Here is a 21,977-nt window from a genome sequence, read left to right on the forward strand (position 1 = left end):
AGCCTGGTCTACACAGTGAGTTCTGGGACAGCCAGGGCTAAACTGAGAAATCCTGTCATAAATAAATAAATAAATATGTGTGTATGTGTGCGTGCGCGCGCGCGCGCGCGCGCGTGTGTGTGTGTGTGTGTGTGTGTGTGTTTTGCCAGAATGCACGCCGTCTATCACATGTATATGTGGTTGAAATCAAAAGAAGGTGTCAGACCCCTTAGAACTGTAGTTACAGATAGCTATGAGCTGCCTTGTGGGTGTTGGCAACCAAACTCAGGTTCCTTGGAACATAAGCCAACTCACTCTCTCTACGTTTTTTTGTTTTCAGATTTATGCATTTTATGTGTATGTATGTTTGCAGCACACATGCATGTGTGAACCATCATGTAAGTGCTGGGAATTGAACTTACGTAAGATTAGCAAGTGTTCTGAGCCACTGACCCATCTCTCCAACTCCCTTTAAAGAGACATTTTAAAGCCCAGAACTGGCCATATTCTAGTCTATCTTCTTTTGGGTTGGTTATGGAAATTCTGCACTAAAAAGCAAAAAAGACTGAATATAACTCAGTAGTAAAGTACTCATTCAGGAGGCCCAAGTTTCAAACCCAGCAAAACACTCACACGCACGCACGCATGCACACACACACACACACACACACACACACGCGCGCGCGCGCGCGCGCGCACACACACACACCACTAGTCAAATATAATAACCTCTTCTAAGCACTTATCAAGCACACTAACACGCTGTGAGGGAGCGTCTGGAATCCAGAGAAAAATGAATCAGCTTCCCACCTGAAGGTACCTGAGTCTGAGGAGATAAAAACTTTAAAAATTATAATTCAGAGTAGAAAGATTAATGGTCCAAAAAGAAAAGTGAGCCCTCAGCTGTCAAACTAAACCCCATAATTCAGTGGGCCTTAATGACATAAGGAGAAACCACAGAGCCTACATGCCTATGGCATCCCTCAAGTTACGAAGGATGGGGGAACACAGGGGGTAGAGGGGCTTAGCAGTCCCTCCACACAGGCAAGCTGGAACCTACCACTGAGATTATCATCACACCTGCTCCTTGTGGACAGAGAAATACTTAATAGAAGCTTCGCTAGATGAAGGTAGTGATTAGCAAGGAACGCCCTGGGCTGAAGGGCAAGCCAGTGGCCTGCTGCTACCTCGTGTTCTGCTATCTGAAAAATCACTACACCATTTTTATACCCCTAAGGGGGCCAGAAATGACAGGCTTCAAATGATAGTGCTTAAGCCACGTCCTGAATAGAGCACACTGATAAAGCGCCCAAGCCATCATGCCTAGGACTTCCAAAAATAAGTGTTTTCTACCTTTAGAGACAAGTCCAAAAATTCTGGTTATTGTACCTTATCTAATTAAATGACTTCACTGAAAATACAATATGGTATTTTTATCGCACTGTTACTTGAATCTATAAATCAGCTTACTAGAAGAAAGGCAATTTCTATCTTATAGAAAAGGCATTAAGAGAACATAGGACAGGGCCACGGAGATGACTCGGTGGTTCATAATATTTGCCAGGTAAGCAAGAAGATGTTGAGTTCAAATACACAGCACCCATGACTACTGCTGCCCATAACTCCACCCCAAGGTATCCCAGGAACTCCTAGACAGCCAACCTAACCAAAACAATGATCTTGGGGTTCAGAGAGACACCCTGCCTTAAAGGAATAAGGCAGAGAAGAGATGGAGGACAGCCTACAACACTATTCTGGCCAATACATCAATGGGTATCAGTATGCACACTCCGTATAACCATATACCCATACAGATGCACTCCAAATACACCATACAAACATATACAATATACACATAACAAAGGAGAGAGAGAGAGGAGAGGAAGGGAGGGAGGGAAGAAACGAGGGTAAAGGGGAGTGTGCAAAGAGACAAACGTGAGAGACCACTGAACACAGAGTAAGGAACCTCTCTCCAAACAAGAAATGCTCTTTAAAACTCTCCTTCTGGATCCTTTATTTTCAATGTAGAATACCCACCCAGGCCTGGTGGTTTACATCTTTTATACCAGCTTTCAAAAAAAAAAGAAGAGGATCTCTATGAATCTATGAACTGGAGTCCAGCCTAGTCTTCAGAGATTTCCAGGCCAGTCAGGGCTAGACAATGGGAAAAAAAAAAAGTAAATAAATCCAACCCTGGCCTTTTGTTATTCTCTGGGATGAGAGAAGAAAAAAAAACCATTTGGGTTTTACGCTCCTTATCAAAATGCTGGCTCCCAGATTATCGTTATGTATAAAACACACACCCTGTCAGCAGTATCAAATTTGGGGTGAGAGAAAGAAGATACTACCTTCCTTACACTTAGGGAACCACTCCCCAGGCACTCCTCACAAAGCATATGGCTGCTACCCAGCAGGGGAGTGTCTTGATAACAAGAACATAATACTATTCCAAACTGGGCCTTGCTGTTATTGTTGTTTCTTCTGGACGTGTTAAGGTTCCAAGGTACACAGCTGTCCCAGTGACCCAGCAGAGCCTCTATGATGTAGACTCCAATAGGAATCAGATCGTACATCTGGCTTGGTGGCAAACCCTATTACAGAAAAACTCTCAGTGCGTTTGTTCATGACTGCAGCTGTGCCCCTGGGAGAGAATAAAAACCCGAGTGCTGGTGTGTCTGAACGCACCCAGATCTTCAAAACACAGTCTAGAATTTCCTCCCTGACTTCACCTTGGCTGCAGTTTACACATTTATCGCCAAGGACAGGTGCACACTGCTTAAATATAACATGCAGAAGCAGCACAGGGGTCTTGATCCTGCAGCTGCAGGCCTCAACCACCCTCAAGGAAGAGTCGCTGGCCATTGATACCGTGCAAATTGCTAAGAGTCCTATGGCTCTCTGTCTTGCTAATACCCCCTCATGACAGGATCTACTTGAACGGCGGGAGAGAAAGAAAAGAATTTTACCTTCTTAGTCCTACCCAAGTTTACCTCTGAGAGTCACTTCAGGGGATCTCAGTCATACCTGCCAGTGACTGCATTTTGATGTTTTTGCAAAAAGAAGGGACAAGGCCTGTGCATTGATCAGCCTCACAGGAAGGGTAAGAAACCAAATACTTTTCATTAAAAAAAAAAAATGTATTTTTAAAGACACAAAAACCATACTGATGGTTGGAGTTCTTGGCTGAAACACTTCTGGAAAATGAAAAATCTTCTGTATTTTGGCAACCGTTCCAACAGGTGGTTGGAATTCTGAACACTTGCCAAACCACTAGGAGTTTCTCCCTGGCTGGCAAGCTAGCGGATCCTATTGCACACTACAACTGTAATGAGCTGTAAACAGATAGGTCAAATGAAAGAAATGAAATTAAAAGAACGATGGACACACACAAATGGAAAGTCTGAAATGAAGAGTCTAATGCGGTCTTAAGAGACGGATGAATACTGACAGGAACGGCTGCTTCTTACTGGGTGTTTACTGTGCACCCAGGCCCAGTCTAAGCATGTGACATGTATCATTAACCACCCAACCCTCACAGTAACAACCCTATGATGTGGAAATCATCACGAGCCCCGTCGTAAAAGTGAAGGCACTCAGAGGAGCCACGAATATGAGACTGCCCCTACTGTAGTTCAAATCGCCAGTCTCCAGAGCCTGCATGTGGATCCTCCTGTGCCTCTGAGCTCCAAGCTGAGAGACAGATGAGTGTCCTCTTACTGTCTACATGCTAGGCCAGCTACCCAACTTTCCTGGTTCTCGATTTTCTCACCTACACCATGCCATGATTTTGGGGGGCAGGGGTGGATTACCAGGTGCCGCTTTTTAGCCCAAGTTGATCCTAAATTTCTGATCCTCCTGCCTCCACTTCCTGAGTGCTGAGATGACCCCCCCAGAATTGAACTATGCCAGGCTGTCTCCATAATCTTATTGTTCATCTCTCCGAAGGAGTGTATGTCTGACCCCAGTTATTCAGAGAGGAACGCCAGGTGTGTCCCCGCTACCCTCACCACCAGAGCACACGTCTAAATTACAGACAGACACGATCAGGATGCAGACTTGACAGCCCCAGTCACCAGCTCACAGGTCACTAGGGGAAAGGAACAAGTCCAGAGAGACGATATTCACACTGTTCCTAAGATCAGCTCTTCCCTTCTTGAACTCACAGGTAATGACCGCTTCACTGTCTTTCCTGAAATCTATCATTTATTTTGGCATCTAATCCTTTTTCCCCCTACATTATCCTTACTTGAGTTTCTCCTTAGACAGGGCAACACATAAAAATAAATTCATCAAAATACTACTGGAATCTATTACCTATACTAAACCCTGAAGTGAGGTAGTTAAATTTTATCATAACATAACTACAGCTCATTTAAAAAAAATGTACTGTAACTCTACAATCCAAATACAAAAAGAAATTACACATTTCTACTCCTTGAATCAATAAAAGACCACTCTCTACATTCAAAGGGTTGCCACATTACACCACTCTTAAAAATGTAGTCATCGTAAAACACGCTGTTTAAAGGCAGCTTTTTTAATGTGATGTGAATTTTAAAGGAGCCTGTAGCATATACGAAACAGTGCTTTCACAAACACACAAAAATTACTCTCTGCCTCTCAGCAAAGCAAAAGCATTTTAGTGTCAGCTCCCTCTCTGATTAGATTTTCAGATTTCTTCAGATACACAGGGCTAGCCATAATTTTGGAAAATAGCCTTCACAACCTGTGGAAGAACATAAAACATAATTCATACTTAATCAAGAATCAGATGATTGTCACCAAATCTGAGTCAATTTTTAAGACCAACTAAGAACTCAAGGAATTGCACTACAGTGCCTGGGTCCGGGCTAGACACCCTGAGAACTGCAGGTAATACACCATGCCCAGTCTGCGTCCTCCTGAGCCACAGCAGATTTTAAATTCAGGAAATAGAGGCCGACAGGAGAAGTAACAGTACACCTTCCTTGCTTTTTAATTGAATGAAAAATCTCCACATGAATTCATTAGAAGCCTGGTAGCTTTATTAAGCTTGATGTTACTGTGTGCTTTGCAGCAACACTTCAAGTACCAGCTAGCAGAGCTTAGATGAAAAAAAAAAGAAAGCCAAATTTTTTATTCAACCAAACCTGGGGAGGAGGGCGTGGAAGAAACTGTAATTAAATGGGGAAGAAATCTCAGAAAGAAATAAACTACATGTTCTCTCTCATATGTAGAATGTAGCCAATAAAATGTGTGCACATGTAAATGGATGTACATGTGGGTACAGTATGGGAAGAGACCAAGGAAGGCTGAACATAGGATGAGAAGGGCCTGGCTGTGGTAACAGGGGACACGCGTTACGACAGAGGATATAGAGCCGATATTCTTTCTAGTTCTAATTCTGTCGTGGACTCTGTAGTGTGTGTAATACTGAAAGGGTTAGGTTTACTGCAGAGCCCCACGGCTTCTGTTTCGAATACCATTTGTAACTGACTGTATACAAGCTCATAAGTTGCATAGACTCTGGGTCTCGTTAATTTTGGAATGTGATGTTTTTATCTGTTTGTGAAATTTTCCTAATAGTTTTTTAAAAAGGTGGGAGCCCCTGGTAGCTAGAGACTGTTACAGTTAAATGATCAAGGGAACATAATGGTTTTTCATTTAGTCCTCATAAACATCTTAGGCTACTGTGCATCACACCTTCCTAATTCATTTGAATTTGGTTTCACTACTCCTCATACCAAGCAACAGGTTTGGTCTGGTTTTTGTTTTTTTTAAAGGAGAAAGTACCTTTCAAAAAAAAAATACTGAAAGAAATTTCTCATTTGAAAACAAAAAGGGAAACCAGGTAAATGAATGAAAGAACAAACTGAAGTTGGAGGAGAGACTGGAAAGCCTATTTTATCAATCACAGAGAGTGAAATTTAACAGACCTCCTATTTGGAACCTATGGTCAAGACTGACAACACTCTTGGTGGTTCAATAAAAACAACTTATATTGGTTGATAGGACTAGGGTTGAGGAAATGGCTAAGTGCTCACCAAGCGAGGCTGAGGACTTGAGTTCCTATCTCCAGTCCACAAATAAAGACAGACACAGTATTATGTGTCTCTAGTACCAGTACTCCTAGATGAGATGGAAATTCCAGAGCCAGCTAGCAGTGTGTACACAGCAGCAAGCAGCAAAGAGAACTGCTTCGAACAAGGTAGACAGACCTGAGATTGTCACCCTTCACACTGGCCCTCCCCAGAACTATTGTGGGAAAGTCCCCAGTCATGTTCCCAAGGAAGCTTTCTCCCACCTGCATTTAAAAACCACGGAAACATCTCTTTAGTCTTACTCTCACTGGGCTTTCAAAACACTGGCTAATCTTTTCAGAAACCCGGAACTTCACCCCTACAGACTCTGACCCATCCTACGCCTGGAGCCAAGACCCCCTGACAGAAGCTGCAAGGAGATCCTACTACACGATCTTATCATGGGGCTACAGTACTGCCTGTAATGATGCTTTTCTCAAGGATGCTGATATCTCCCAACATGTAAATTTGCATAACATTTGCATAACATGGGAGGGCAGGGTGCATGTCACTGCTAACATCTATGTATGCATATGGTAGGCACAAGACTATTTTATGTACTAAGATGAACAAATTAAAGATAGAAGCATTACTGGACCCAGAACTCCTTCCCTCAGCATCTACACAACTTACTGAAAAAGAAACAAATAACTCAGTAAATGGAAAGGCAAAGCTACAGCAGCCATGAAATGTTCTAAGAAAATACGGACTAGGAGTTCAGGAAGTGACCGTAAACGTGAGAAAGTGCTTTCCAGAAAGTTGCTGGAAAAGGGAGGAGGGGGGTGTGGCTCTTTCTTGAAGAGGGGATGAAACTGAGGAAGCAGTGACAGCTGGACCAGCAGCCACACAGCATCAACTACCAACGAGAAGCCCTGGGACAGTTTTCAAGAGGGTAGTGGTGTGATCCTTTTTTACAACAATCCCAACAAGCCCATTTCATGAGCTCTCAGGGTGCTGGAATGTACACAGGATGTAGGGTAGCATCCATTCTACCCTTCTGTCCTTCAGGTCTCAACTCTCTAAGAGTATGGGTGTCATGTACCTCACATACCTGCCCTGCCAGGGACGAGCCCCGACCCCGGCCCACCTGTACCTTGAGCATATAAGAAGGGTACCAAGGTGAGCTTGGCTGACGAGTTTTCAAAAGGACAACTTACTCTTAAGGGCGCCCAAACATTTCTATATCTCCCATATAATTAAGCAAGTTAGAGAAATGCAGTGTTTTTCCACTTTATTAAAGATGAGTACACACAAATGATGCCTCGGGTCAACAATAACCACAGTGTGGCTTATCAAATATTTACCGAAGCTCTACTGCGTGACAGGTAAGGTACTGCGGGCACTCAGAGGGGTAGGTACAGTCTAAGCACCGGGCCAGCTATTCAGAACCTGCTAGGCTTCTTTGCTTCTGAGTGTTATGTGTCATAACTCCCGGGCCTCCATCCTTGTATTTGTCTTGTCAGCCGTCCCATCTTCCCTACTCTTGTCTTTAAATGAACTGCTACAGATCTACTAGAGCTGGGAAATCAGATTTCCAAAATGGTTAGAACATTCTCTCTAAACAGGATGAAATCAATTCTGGGTGAAAAGCCCAAGTGATACTCCACCCATCAATCAAACATGCGACAAGAGGTGAGAGCGTGGCCGCCTTGCTGGCAGGAGGACTATTCAAAGGCACAGAAGCACTCTGTATGATTGAGAGCACAGGCCTAGAAGTCAGAACACCTCCATCCTTAGAGTCTGCATGCTCTTCGGTAGGTCAACGGGAAGACTCTCTGCCTCCGTTTCTTCATTTACAAAGTGAAGAACAAATGGTACGTTCCTACTAAGGGCACCAAAAGATTAAGAAGATGCAGCAACCCAAGCACCCAGAACAAGCTCCAGAAGAATTAGTGGCTGTTGCCATCCTCTGGGTTCATACTCAAAAGTGCCAACAGGATATGGCTTCGAAAGTACCTGCCACAGCTAAACTTCCTCTAACCACAGTCCCCTGTTCCAGGAAACGACTTCAAGCTGTTCTTTGCAAAAGGATGTTCACCTGGTAAGAGTGACAATGTGACAGAGCAATCCCTCCTCCATTGATCAGGTCTCCAGCACACCCAATTCATGGCCTACTGTGAAAGGCTCCTCCCTGCAAGAGCAATGATCGATCTCTGCAAAAGTCAACCGGACTTGGTTCCCCAGCAGCACCGGACAACAGCACTCGAGACTGACTCACTGTTAAGGGCTGGCAGACACGGAGACACAGAAGAGCTGGCCAGAGCAGAAACAAAGTACCCTGTCCAGGTATCGCATTGCATGCTGCGAACTTAGTGCAACTCTTTTAGTTCAGTGTCTGTCCCATGTCCCCTTGGAGTGAATCCTGTGACTAAACATGGCCTGAGAGATGGTGTGCTTGTGACTGTAACTTAGGAACCCACTGAAGCAGCTCACGGAAGCTGCTACGTGGCTCAGTCCCAGTCATACAGGGTGGCTCTCCACAAGCAGTCCTCAGCTGCTGTTGGTAAATGCAAAAGAGATAGCCTGCATCCTTGATGCAAGGAACATAGAGAACATGGGAGCAAGGAAATGTTGGGATACCCCAGGGGCCGCCCTCTACCCCTGCCACCTACCACCTCCAGCCTGCAAGCTCCATACATGTCTTTCTACATTCCACTGAGCAGTGATTAAACACCGGAGCACTTAAACCCACGGTTACCTGGGAATTCAGTTTCAGGGAAGAGATGAGCAGAACGTTTTCAGGGGCACAGTTAAAAGGCTGAGTTATGAAACCAACTGAGCCACTCCATAGTTGACTAGACCATGACAGGAAGATGGTTTTAATAACACGGCCACCCTAGAGGGCATATTATCATTTACAAGGTACATTCACATACACTCCACCTCTTTTGATCCTCTTAATGACCCTGTGAGGCTGGTAACCTGATCTCCATTGCCAGCTACAAAAACTGAATCTGAAAGGTTAAAAAAAATTAGTCAGCGAATCCTTGCCAGCTACCCCTTCGTTCAAATTCCCAGACTCTGCCTTCTAAGGCTCCACACAAGACAAAAAGGTACAATGGAAAACTCAAGTATGCATTGCTTCAAATCTCTCAGTGCCATCAAAAGGAGTTACGTTACGCAAAAATTAAAAAGGCTTTAAAATAAGGACATTAACTGTTGATTCTGTTTTGTGCCTGGTTTTAAAGATACTTAAAAACAATACGCTAGGTGTCAGAATTCCTTATTTGGCGGTCCAGAGGTAAAGAACCTGTCAAACTCACCTCCCCTGGATCAGAGAGTCTGCAATCAAAGGGAAAACAGAAGCAAAGGCCTGACTGATACAAGATGCTAGAAAAAGGGCCATCTCCCCCAAGTTGGGTCAATTAGACCCTGAGATTCCCCAGAAAGCAAGCATTGTGTTCAGAGAGCAAAGTCTATTGCTGCCAGCACAGCTAAGAGACTGGAGAGGTTTTTGGCTGGAGCCAAAACAAAACTTCAAAGGGAACAGAGCCAGAAGCTTCAAAGACCCCCTGCAGGACCAATTACCACCTACAATGTTTATCTAAGCTGTCATTTAATGACAGCTACTTCCCTAACTGGGTGCTCAGTCTCACCTTAAAAACACCTACCACTCCAGTGGGGTGAGGGGTGGGGGAAGGGCACGCAAGTCCTCTGTTGTTTTTGAAAAGAGAGACCCCAGTCAAGAACCAGGCTCTCTGGTGAAATTCACCCTCCAAAAGTAAATATAATATATATGGTTAAACTGTGACACAGCTATGAATTTTCTTTTAAAAAAAAAAAAAAAAAAAAGTGTTTAAAAGTCCCACTTCATTTTGGTAGGACAGTAAAATATTCTTAAATAACGTTGAGGGGCGAAGCACACAAGCACATTTAGCTCTGACTTCAACTTCCAAATAAACAGAGTAGCCAGCAGCAGGCCAGGAGCTGTGCTTACCAATGCTTTAGCCCTAACTTCAACACGTGGGCAGCTTGGACAAACAATGAAGTTAAGATTTATTACCAGTGACTAAATAATTCACATAGCTGGACAAAGTGTTGGGATATGCAGAGATAAAACAATACAAACATAATGGTTGGGCAGCTAAATCAAACTTGAGCATGGCCTTGCTCTCGTAATGGGATGAGAAATGAAATGGAACACCACGTTGCTGTATCCTGTATCTTCTCCATTTCCTCCCAGGAGCTGGTCTCCAGCTATTATGACAGGTGTGTTCGCATGTACACGTGTACATGTGTGTGTCTGGCAGTAGCGTGTACTAGTGCATATGGTGGACGAGATCAAGTGTGTATGATATATATGGAGGGCAGAGACACCTACATCTGGTGTCTTCTTCAATCACTTCCCCTTATTTTCTGAACCGGAAGCTCACCAATTACACTAGACTGGGTGACCAGCAAGCTCCAAGAATCCTCCTGTCTCTGACTCCCTAGTGCTGAAATTATAAGCATGCTACCATAGCTGGCTTTTCACATGGGTGCTGGTAGCCCAGATTCAAGTCCTTGTGCTTGCTAAGCTGTCTCCACAGCCCTACCTGCGTAAAATAAAGATTTCACTTGAATAATGTGTGCCTGGGACTACTAGGCATAAGCTTGCCCACCAAGCTCCCCAGCTCTGGACTGCACCTTAGCCAGCAGCAAAATCTCCCAGTGAGCCTTTCTACATTGCTGGCTCACACATCCACCTGCTGTACCTGTCCCTCTAGTACTCATCCCAGGAGTGCAATCACAGGAAGCAGGGGATGCTTCACTGCGGGCAAACATCACTTTGAAGAGATGAGGAGATCCTGAAAAGCCGAATCCATGCAGGTCAGATTGAAATGCTCACGAATCATCCCTTCGAGTAGTTCAGAGTTTAAACGTCAGAATTGAGGTCCTATTAGCACATGTGCAAGCTAAAGTCTTTACCTGGGAAATGTGCAAGGCAGTGACAGAGACATCCAATATACACACACCTGACTCGCTTGCTAACTAACAGGCAAATGTTTTATTCTCCAGGAGACTAACATTTTGAAGAACAGAATATGCAGGCTCTGAAACATAAAGCCCCTGGTCACAGAATCATTCGTTCACTACATGTAATACTGAATTCACTTATTGGAAGGCTTTAATGAGATAAGAAAGGAAAAGTTAAGTAAAACGCATTCTTCCAGTTTGGAAAGGAGGCTAAGTTCAAAGCTGACCAAGATTGAAGAGACCATAAGTGAAAACAATTAATTATTACATTTGATCGAAGAGGGGTTCCCATGTTTATGTCTGAAGAATGTGGAACGCAATGACTGCTTCATGTGACCTCATTGGACTGGGTGTCAGAAAGCAGTAGCAGGCCACAGCGAGAAGACCGGGAGCCAGAAGGCCTGGGCTACGGCCCAAGTTCTGCCACTTCCGAACTGGGAGGCCTTGGACAAGTAACCTCAGAACCTCTGGCTTCAGCTTACACTGCTACGAAGCACTAACAAGACGCACTGCAAGGTAGCTGTGAGAAACGCGGTCAGGCTCTACCCACCAAACCTTCGGTAGGACACTGACACAAAGTCAGAGTCAGCTTTCTAGAATCCTCTTCTGTGACAGTAGATCTTCCAGGATATGAAGCAAACCACAACCACCCTGGGGTATGGTGCCCGCCAACTGGTATCAAGAGAACCAAAGGTTCAAAGGGATCTGCCCAAATCTTAGCAGCTTGTCATGAATGAAGCGTAGTAAAACCCTCTAGACGCACATCTCGGGTAACAGACACCTTTCCACATTTCCTACTCTGGACTCAATCAAACTACAACTCTCCCTGCAAAGTGTCAGTAACGTCCCCCAACCTCAATTTCTCGTGAGTCAAGGCTTTCAGGTGTTCTCTTCAGAAGGCATGTTCGGGAAGATGAGGAACTTGGAGAAGGGGATATAACTTCAGTAACTTCACTGTCGGAAGACACATTTGTCAACTTCATAGCTCACCACAGGACTATTATTTTTATTTCCAATCTGTGGGTTATTTTAGAAACACTTTTGTGCCATCACACAACTGTGAGGAGAAAGGTGCTAACATTTTACATCTGGAGGCTGTGCCTCACAGTTCCCGCTTTTCTCCTTTCAGAAGAGAAAAACATTCAGGAAGAGTTAGGCCCGGGGTCAGGAACTTGCTCCCTGTGTCTATGAACCCAGCTGAGGACAATGGAGGACAGAGAGAAAAAGCCCTTTTGTACAATGGCTGGTCTTAAGCACAGTTTCCTTCCTCTGCAATTGCATCTGAATCCAAGTTGTTTGGCCAATTCCACATGCACCTTAAATTTTTAAGGTCAAATAGAAATGCTCAACAAAATTTAAAAAGAATAAATAAGAATGAGTTACACTAAGCGGTTTTGGGGACACACCCACCTATTATTTTATCAACAATAAAGGGGAACCGTGACCCTCATGTAAGGCTCTAAGCCTGTCCCTTTAAAGAGCTGCATCAGCTCTTTAAGCTAGTTGACACTTTTTTCTCTTTCTCCTGCCAGCCACCTTTGGTAAGTTTTCATCAAGTTGTAGAAATACCAGCAGCACCAATCGGGATGTCCTGGAGGCTGAGTGCTTCCAAAGTGTTTGCAATTAGAAATGAAAGCAGTGCTGGGTAATGAAAATTTCCAAAGGCCACTACTAAAACACATCAGAGTGCCAACCGCTCCCCAAATAAAAGCTGCCACCCTTCACTTTCCATTCCTAAGAAAAGAAAGTGCTAGAAGCTAAATGATCACCCATCCTTAAACAGTGCATGGCTAGAGCTGATGAGGTGACTCATTAGGGAAGGCCACCGGCCTCCAAGCCTGAGGATGTGCATTTGATTCCCAAACCCCACTTGGTGAAAGAGGAGGACTGACTCCAAGGCGTCCGCTGAACTCCATGCATGCGCACACACAGGCACACAAACACTAAAGAAATGTTTTGTTTTTTAAAACACCAGTAGGGTACAGCTCTGGTGAACAGAACAGGGTCTGACGAGCTTCATGGTGTTTTGACTGTTCTCAGAAAGATGCTCTGAAAGGGAAGGGTCAGAGGTACAGGCCACCTCTCATTATCTTCCTTCTGTGTGCGATAGCCAAACTTGAAGTTCCCTGATAATGACCTTCAAAGGGATCTAACCGGGGATGTCCCCGCAAAAACGTAGTCATCATGTAAGGATGCCTGAGAAGCCAAAAGCATTAAAATGCAGAGAATTTCTCTAAGGTCTCACTCCAGATCGCCAATCCCAGCAGCGACCAGGTGCCAGCTACACCTGTTTTGATGTAACTGAGAACCAGATGTGGAGCGCACCTTTAATCCCAGTACTCGGAGGCAGTGGATCCCTGAGTTCAAGGGCAGCCTGTTCTACAGAGCTAGTTCCAGGACAGTAAGAAATGAAATAAAGTGAAAATTAAAAAGATGTGTAACTGATAAAAATTGCGTGCGTTATGAAAAAAAGTGAGTGTTTAATGTAATTAGAAGGCTGGATCAAAGTTTACAGAAACTTTTTCTTCATCACAAAAATAATTCCCATTTTCTCCACACAGCTGTTCTGCCCTGGTGAGATCGATGTGTATTTCACAAAATCATAAGTGGGGCAGGAATCCCCAACCACTTCCCTGGAAACCTACAACATTACACACCACCACGACGGGCTGGAGTTGAAGTATCTGCTTACGTTCTTCTAGTAGCCTAACTTGACCAAGGTGCTATAAATTTCCAATCTAATTATCAGATCCGGTGTCCCAAGCAAACCTGTATGAGGCTGCTCGTCGAAGCAAATTAAGTTGAAACCTTTTCATAGGTACTTGCTAATGCAGAAGAGAAGTAGATGAAAATTGATCTCGTCTTTACAAGCCATTACCAAATGAATGTCTAGAGTACCCAGGAAACGGCTTAAACCCTGGGTAGAAATCAACTCAGAGATGACTCCCAGGATGGAAGGAACAGTGCCACAGATCCGACTTCAGGATCAACTCATCTCCAAGGGTCTGGTGTGGTCAGCCTCAGTGCGGCTGAGGAGTTCTGCGCTGCCCCAGCACTCTTACCTCAGAGTGCAGCATCGGGTGTCTTTTAAAGTACATTAGTACCCACACTGCTTCCAGATTCCTGCATTCTTATTTCATCCCTGTGTATTCCAAAGTCAAAAGCAAACACTCAGCCATATTTGCAAGTAACAATTCTGACAATCCAAGACAGGGAAGGAGTTAAAACTTTAGGAGTTCCAGTCTGCTGAGTGAGTGATGTGCACCACTAACACAGCCCAGTAAGCAATACTGGGACTAGAAGGATTGTAAAAGGAAACATAAAACCGAGGGAATTCCTGCTAAGGAGAAAAAGTAAACTTGTTTTCTTTCTGAATGCCACACTTCCAAACAGAGATGATCCTGAGGCCCTGACCCAGGTGGTCTTTAAACTTAAATCAAGAAGAAGTGGAAGGTGTCAGATTTCTTGGCCCAAGCACTGAAAGGTGAAAAATTAATTACATTCAATTAGCAAAACAAAGTTGAGTGGAAGCCAATCGGCCACACCTTTCCCCATCCCTGCTCTCTAGAAAGCGAAAGTAAACTTTCCACAGAAAATGTACAGAATTGTTATTTACTGTTGTGGGAGAAGGTCGAACACAGGGAACATCTGCTCTTTCAGAATGAAGAACATCACGACCTTTCTTTAAAGCTTGGAGAGATTGCTTTAGAAGCCATCAAAAGATCAGCCTCATCACTCCAGCCAAAGAAATTCCTAGAAGGCACTGCTTTCTCACAAGCACCCCCCAGACTTTGTCAAAGTATATTGTCCTTTCAACAAAGCAGTTTATTTCTGACTACAGTTGCAGAGTATTTTTACTCCATCACAACAACACTCAATATTCACACAGAACTTCCGTATGTAAGAGGAAACTATGGATTCACAATTGATCCTGGCCTCAGGCTTTTCCTACAATTGAAATGGAAAACGTCCTAGGGATTCAGACTCAGAATCCCCACGCTTGATACTTCCTCTCCCTCCCTCATCCTCTACGATGAAGTCTCAGAAGATGATCACTCTCACCAAGACCAGAAGAGTCTGAGGGAATCCATGGGCAATAATCAAACCTTTCATTTCGGGGGCCCCCCGTTCCCACCCTACCCCTTCCTGATCCAATCCCGTTTGAAAGCATGTCCCCTGGTCTGCATTTCATGAATCAATTGCACAATCTGCCAACCTCTGCCAGTTCCTCTTGTACTCAGCTGAGAGGTTTCCCCTTCTTTCCCTGGGTAGCACAAGGCTGCTCTGGTTTTTAACTGGCGTAAAGTGGAAATGCACCACAGGAGCTCACTAACTCTTTCCCAGCCAAACACAAGTGAGTCTGGGGCACTGACCTCAGCTATCAGGAAACTGACCGGCCAGCCTCGGTTTAAAGTAGATTTGTGGACTCTAACTTTGACCTGGAATCCTGTATGTCAGCTACTGTTAAAGACAAGGAAAAGGAAGACTGAAAGGGGCTACAAAGTAACCAACTCAGTTACTTAGCAACTAAACAAAACTCTCCTCTCCACCGAGGCTAAGGAGGCATCTCAAGCCCATTCAAAGAGTAACAGTCCACATTTATATGCAAATAGATAAAGACAAAGAAGAAAAGGAAATCTAAATTAGTAAGGGTAGTTCACTGCAGTGGGCCTGAGGCCCAGATTTTAAAGTTTCTCCAAGAAAGAGAGGGCTTACAGGAATGAATGAATGAATGAATGACCCTAACCAACTTACACTCTACCCTTAATAAACATCAACTCTTAGAGGAAGTAAGAGACAATCACAAGTTGGGGAGGTAAAAATTAAAATATTCCAGCTATCAAGAATCTAAAGCTTAGGGAGAAAGGTGCAAATTTAAGCCTAGCAAACTGCCCAGAGAACAGGTACCCATGTTCTTGAGGGAAACAAGCAAAGCATAAGTGTAAGTGTCTGTGGACTTGGGTAGAGCTGTGTCTTTCCGGGTCTCCAGACCCGGTCACGAATACTCTCTAGTACCCTTCAGTGAAACGCGTTTCCAAACTTGGATCAGAGCCCCAGATTGCGCGGAAGACACATGGGTCCTAAATGGTTTTCAAACTATCAGGGAGATAACCTTTACCAACTTGACTGAAGAGTACTCGGTCGAGTTTACCTGAGAAGCTCAAGTTCGGCCCCCCACACTTGAACCCGGCCGCCTGGTCCCAGGAAGCAACAGAACTGAGGGCTTCTGTCTCCACCCCGCACCCCCCCCCCAACCTCCCACCTGGACTCAGGTATCCAGGGCCCAGGGCTGAGCCTCGAAGGGAGGCAGCCCTTACTCACTTCTCATACTCGGTGTTGTCTCTGTCACAGCGAGAATCCTTGTGCTTTTGCCAGTCTTTGCCATGCTTGCAGGTGGTGAGGAGCAAGACGTCCTCCCCGTTATGGACGTGATATAAGGCATTCCTGGTGTCTGACCCTATCCCTGTCAGGTACCTCTTCCCCTTGAATACCAGCATGTACTTCCTGAGAGGAGGGATGGTGTTAAATTTCAAAAACCCCCTCTCCCCTCCTGTCCTGGGATGATCCTTAGAAAAGAGGGGAATAGAAACATCAAAGTTTGGTCGGAAGTTTTCAGTACTGATGCTGGCTTTGGCCAGCATCGCCTGGCCGATGTCAAACCCCACGTCCTCGGTGTAGTCAGGCCAAGTGCCAGAATATAAATTAAAAATTAAATGATTCCTACCATTGTTCCACAAGTGGAGACTCTGCACTTTGGATCTCAAATTGTGCACATACTGAGGTGATAACTGGTCTCTGTCTAAAGTATCCAGACTCAGGACAAAGAGGCACGCCTGGCTGGGGTCCGAGGTGTAGAACCTGGAGCCCTCGATGGCCGCTAGAATGTTTTGGTAACTTTCGGCGATTTTCTCCCCTTTCTGCTGCGGGTAGACGTAGACTTTGAAGCCGTTTTTCTTGCAAAGGGTGAAATCGAAGCAGGACTCCATGCGGCACTTCTTGCCTTTGTAGATGCTCGAGTTGGCGTCTCGCTTCTGCCGGGGGGAAATGTGCACGCTGGAATCCTCGTTTTCCAATTGATCCCAAGGAAAGAAGGGGCGCAGAGCGTCCGGGAAGCGGGGCCAGAAATGATCCGGACTGGGTTGGTGCAAGCCATTCCGACCACTGTGCTCTTCTCTCCGGCTGTGGCTCCTCGATGCCCTAAACTGCACGCCTCCAAAATAAAACAAAAGGGCGAGACAAGAGCCAGCTGAGAGCAGGATGAAATAGCGTTTTTTGGCCTGCATGTGTCCTGCCTGGGTCAAGAGGATTGTAAATAAACACAAGAATCACCCAAGTTTCCCAATCAACACTTTCAGCTCCAGTCCGCCATCTTCCCGCCTGTAAAGACTTCAAACTCTCCGCTCCCACCTTCTCTGGATGCCTTTCCCCAAGCCGTGGACTGATCCAGCGCATGTGGGCGATTTCTTTAACTTTCTCCCCTTCGGTCTTTCATCTTTGGGCTGCACAATGCACGGGAGAGAGCCGGGCAGAAGATCTCGCACCCAGGGCGGGCGAACCGCGGACTGTAATTTTCTTGCATGCAACAAGACCGAGGAAAAGAAAGAGAGCAGGGAAGAAAAAGCTCCCGATACCCAATCAATGGCAAGACGAAGTGACTGCCTCTCCGCTCGGATTCCTCTCGGCGGCGTGGAGAACGAGCCCGGGGAAAGCAACTTCAACTCATCCACACTCCGGTGCAGAGCACTACGGTTCCAACAAGTCAATCCGCCCCGGCTTCAGCCGGCTAGTGCATCTTGCAGCTGGGGCGCCGTAACCTCACAAATCCCTGCATGTCTCTTTATTCCTTTCTGCAGCGGCTCCCACACTCCGCCGGTGTTTACCCTGCGCTCACGGGGCCGGCTCCCCGGGCGCGCGGCGGCCCGGCCGGCGGCACGAGGCGGCGCGGGGCGGCGGCGGCGGCGCGTCCTCCCCGCGGGCAATGCCGGCCCCGAGCGGTGCTTCGCAGGCCCCGCGCTAGCACTGCCGACCGCCGCGTTCGGTCGCCGAATGTTACCCGGTTCTGAATGTTACACTTACACATTCCATTCCCGACACGACAGCGCTGACCTCATCCATCCACGCAGCCCGCGCTGCCATTGGCCGGGCGTCACGTCCGGGTGGGGCGGGGCTTCCGCTGCGCCCATTCATAACCCCCGGCGGCCGGCAGAGGCGCCGGCGCGGCGCGGGCGCGGGGACCCCGGAGCGCACGGACGGCGGGCGGAGCGCTAGCCGGCCGGGCGTCGCCCACCGCCGGCCTTAGGCACGCCGGGCTGGGAATGCAACCTGGACGAGGCGGGCCCGAGAGGCGCGGGAGGAAGGGTGGGGACGTGGCTGGCAACCCGCTGCTCCGGATGCCCCGGGTCTCCACGAGCTGGAAACGCCTCCCCGCCTGGAGGCTGAAAGGACTGGTTCCTGGAGAAGGATGCCTGAAAATGGAGAAGCGAGCGGGGGAAGGGGGGTGGGGACTTCATGGAAAGCGAGCGAGCGCAGGTCGGGATGTCTCTCCACCACTCTTGGACCCTCTGAGGTCCAATTTTTTGTGGGTTTTGTTTTTAATATTTAAGTGGTCTTTTTAATTCCCCCTATGTAACCCACCCATTTCTCTGTCTTCCTTACGGAGACACCCTCATCCTCAACAATAAGAAGGAATTGTCACAGTCCGATGGAACTGTTGCAGTTCTCGATCCGTGGCTGAGTGAGAAGACACCTCCTAAAGCCTTCTGTTCTGTGTGCCCTCTCTTCCATTCCTGAATCCCTCCCACCTGTTCTATTCACTGATATTTGGCCGGGAGGGATCTAATGGCTGAAAAGAAGCCATTTCATTTTGCCCCTGTCGGTGTTGTTATCCTTCCTGAGGTGGTGTTTTTAAGATGCCACCTGCCCTAGTTGTAAAAGGGAACCTTTGAAGCAAAAAAATAGTCGTATTTACAATGAATGTGCCACGGTTGTTCCTTCAATTGACCTTCCTTCTTTCGACTCCCCTACCTAGAGCCCCTGTCATCCTGAGTGAACGAGTGAACTTAATTGGATGATTCTTGGGGGGGGGGGGAGTGGTCTTCAATAGAAACCTCCAGGACCTCAAAGCTGTACCAGACTCCCAAGCTTTACCTGGCCTCACAGCCTGAATTCTGACTTAGAACACTTCCCCACCCCAGCCTCAGAGCCTGGCCAAGCTGGACAAGTAGTTGCCTAGGGCAGCAAGCTGTTTAGTGATTGTTTATTGTGGGAGTGAGTGAGCTGGGAGCAGACACAATCCCTGCCTCCCTCGGGCTACTGAAAACCCCAGCCGGCTATGTACCCATGGTACAGTTATAATAAGGCAGAGTGGAAACTTTTCAACCTTTGTTGTTTCACATTTGTTTGAATAAAGAAGGGAAGAGATGAGGGTGGGATAGTGTGGTACATTCCTGAAACCTCTGCCCATTTTGGACCTGCCAAAGATGAGGTAGGTTTTCATGATTTACTTTATCCCCACCACAGGATTTAGAGAGGCCTGAAACGAGAGTAAGGGTTCAGTCATTTTCGAAGCTGGATGAGAACCGTGCAGGTAAAGGTAGCGATTGTAGCCACATGTGACCCCAGCTCTCAGGGAGATTGCAGTGAACAGTCTTCCAAGGCAGAGAGCTCTTTGTGAGAAAACTGGGTGTCAAACAACCTGTACCCTGTAGAAGACGGGTCTCTTCTTTCCCTGCATTGGCAGAATCTCTTGTTTTTCTTGCCTAGCAGTGGTGGATTCCCTCACCTCACAGCATGTCTTTATATTCATTCCGTAATGGTTTACGTTGTAGGAGAAAAATGGTACTGAAAATGAGAGGAAACACGTTCAGTCCATGTTTCTCCTATTGACTGGCGCCTTGAGCGTCTCAGCCTAACTCTCAGCTTCTCATTGCTGAAGTGATGTTTTGGAGTAATGGTTTTTGGTTTTGGTTTTTTTAATCAGCCAATCTCAGTATACATATTGGGTGTGTCTATGTATCGTTAACCTGTATTCTACACTGTCACATCCCAGCTGCAATCTATGGTAACTTCTACAAGGACATCATCTGAGCAGCACTCCTAACCTATTTTTTTCATGAGACCATCTCACATACTGATGCTATCTTTGCTTAATATTTATTTTACATGAATTGATGTTTTGCCTGGGTATATGTACATGCACATGTACACCTTATGCGCATAGAACATCAGAACAGGATGTCAGATCTCCTGGAACTGGAGTTGTGGATGTGTGGGCCATCATGTGGGTGTTGAAATTGAACTCTGGACTTCTTCAAAAGCAACAAGTGCTCTTAGCTGCTAGGACCATCTCTCCAGCCTTAGTATCTTTTCATTTTTCCTGTTGTTTAACCGGAAGGAATAGTCTTAGTATTTTAAGATTTATTTTTAAATGTGTGTGTGTGTGTGTGTGTGTGTGTGTGTGTGTGTGTGTGTGTGTGCAAGTAACTATAAAGGCCAGAGGCGTCTGATCCTCCTAGAGCTACAGTTGTAAGTGGTTGTAAGCCACCCAATGTACAAGTATTGGATGAATATGGCTCCTCTGACAGAACAGTGTCTGCACTTAATCACTGAGCTATGTCCCCAGCCTTACTCTTTCTTTTTAATCCTTAGGACTTGGGGTAGATTTAGGTAGAATTCAAGTACTGAATTGAATGAATTAATGAATGAATGATTAAAATTTGACTTAAAGTTCTAAAGAAAGGTCTCTTAAGGACAGTCAACAAAAGCAAAAGTAATTGACTCATCTAAGGAAACATTCTGCACAGCAACATTAAAAATCAACAGGATGGAGGTTGGGGATTTAGCTCAGTGGCAGAGCGCTTGCCTAGCAAACGCAAGGCCCTGGGTTTGGTCCCCAGCTCCGAAAAAAGAAAAAAAAAAAAATTCAACAGGATGAGAAGGCAGCCTCGGGAAGGAGAACAGAGTTTCAAACCATACATCAAAAGGAGATTAATATCGAAAATATACAAGGACTTCATTAAACTCAATAGCAAAAATAAATAAATGCGGGAAAAGGATTTAAATAGACATTTTCACAAAGAAGACATACAAGTGCCCCAGTGGGCATATTCAAAAGGTTCAGCATTACTAATCATCAGGAAATGCAAAGTAAAGCCACAAAAAGATGCCCACTCACGCCTACTAGAATGGCTATGTCAAGAAAGCAAGAGGTAGCAAGTTTTGAAAGGGGCATGAAGAAAAGGGAACTCACCTTCTACTGGTGTACTTTAGTAAACAGTATGAAGGCTTCCTAAAACCATTAAAAAATAGAAGAAATGAGGCCACATAATACCACTCCTCGACTTGCTATAAAGCCAAAGATACTGAGATCACTGCATCATCAAGAGGTTGGGGTTCTTCGGCAACCAACAGATTGGGAAAAGATCTTTACCAATCCTACAACAGATAGAGGGCTTATATCCAAAATATACAAAGAACTGAAGAAGTTAGACAGCAGGGAGGCAAATAACCCTATTAAAAATGGGGTTCAGAGCTAAACAGAGAATTCACAGCTGAGGAATGCCGAATGGCTGAGAAACACCTAAAGAAATGTTCAACATCGTTAGTCATAAGGGAAATGCAAATCAAAACAACCCTGAGATTTCACCTCACACCAGTGAGAATGGCTAAGATCAAAAACTCAGGTGACAGCAAATGCTGGCGAGGATGTGGAGAAAGAGGAACACTCCTCCATTGTTGGTGGGATTGCAGACTGATACAACCATTCTGGAAATCAGTCTGGAGGTTTCTCAGAAAATTGGACATTGAACTGCCTGAGGATCCAGCTATACCTCTCCTGGTCATATACCCAAAAGATGCCCCAACATATAAAAAAGACACGTGCTCCACTATGTTCATCGCAGCCTTATTTATAATAGCCAGAAGCTGGAAAGAACCCAGATGCCCTTCAACAGAGGAATGGATACAGAAAATGTGGTACATCTA

At 45.6% G+C, this 21,977-nt stretch overlaps 1 protein-coding gene across 1 annotated transcript in view; it reads right to left on the bottom strand.

Annotated features, from left to right (window-relative positions):
* Ext1 (exostosin glycosyltransferase 1) overlaps positions 1 to 18,105 on the bottom strand; it is a 276,605-nt gene extending 258,500 nt beyond the window's left edge. The window contains exon 1 of the mRNA XM_032915354.1: positions 16,317 to 18,105. Coding sequence (XP_032771245.1) covers positions 16,317 to 17,278 — 962 coding nt within the window. The 5' untranslated portion in view covers positions 17,279 to 18,105. The remainder of the gene's footprint in view (positions 1 to 16,316) is intronic.
* Positions 18,106 to 21,977: the final 3,872 nt, after the last annotated feature.

Source organism: Rattus rattus, chromosome 1 (assembly GCF_011064425.1).
Source record: "Rattus rattus isolate New Zealand chromosome 1, Rrattus_CSIRO_v1, whole genome shotgun sequence".
NCBI classification, from domain to species: domain Eukaryota; kingdom Metazoa; phylum Chordata; class Mammalia; order Rodentia; family Muridae; genus Rattus; species Rattus rattus.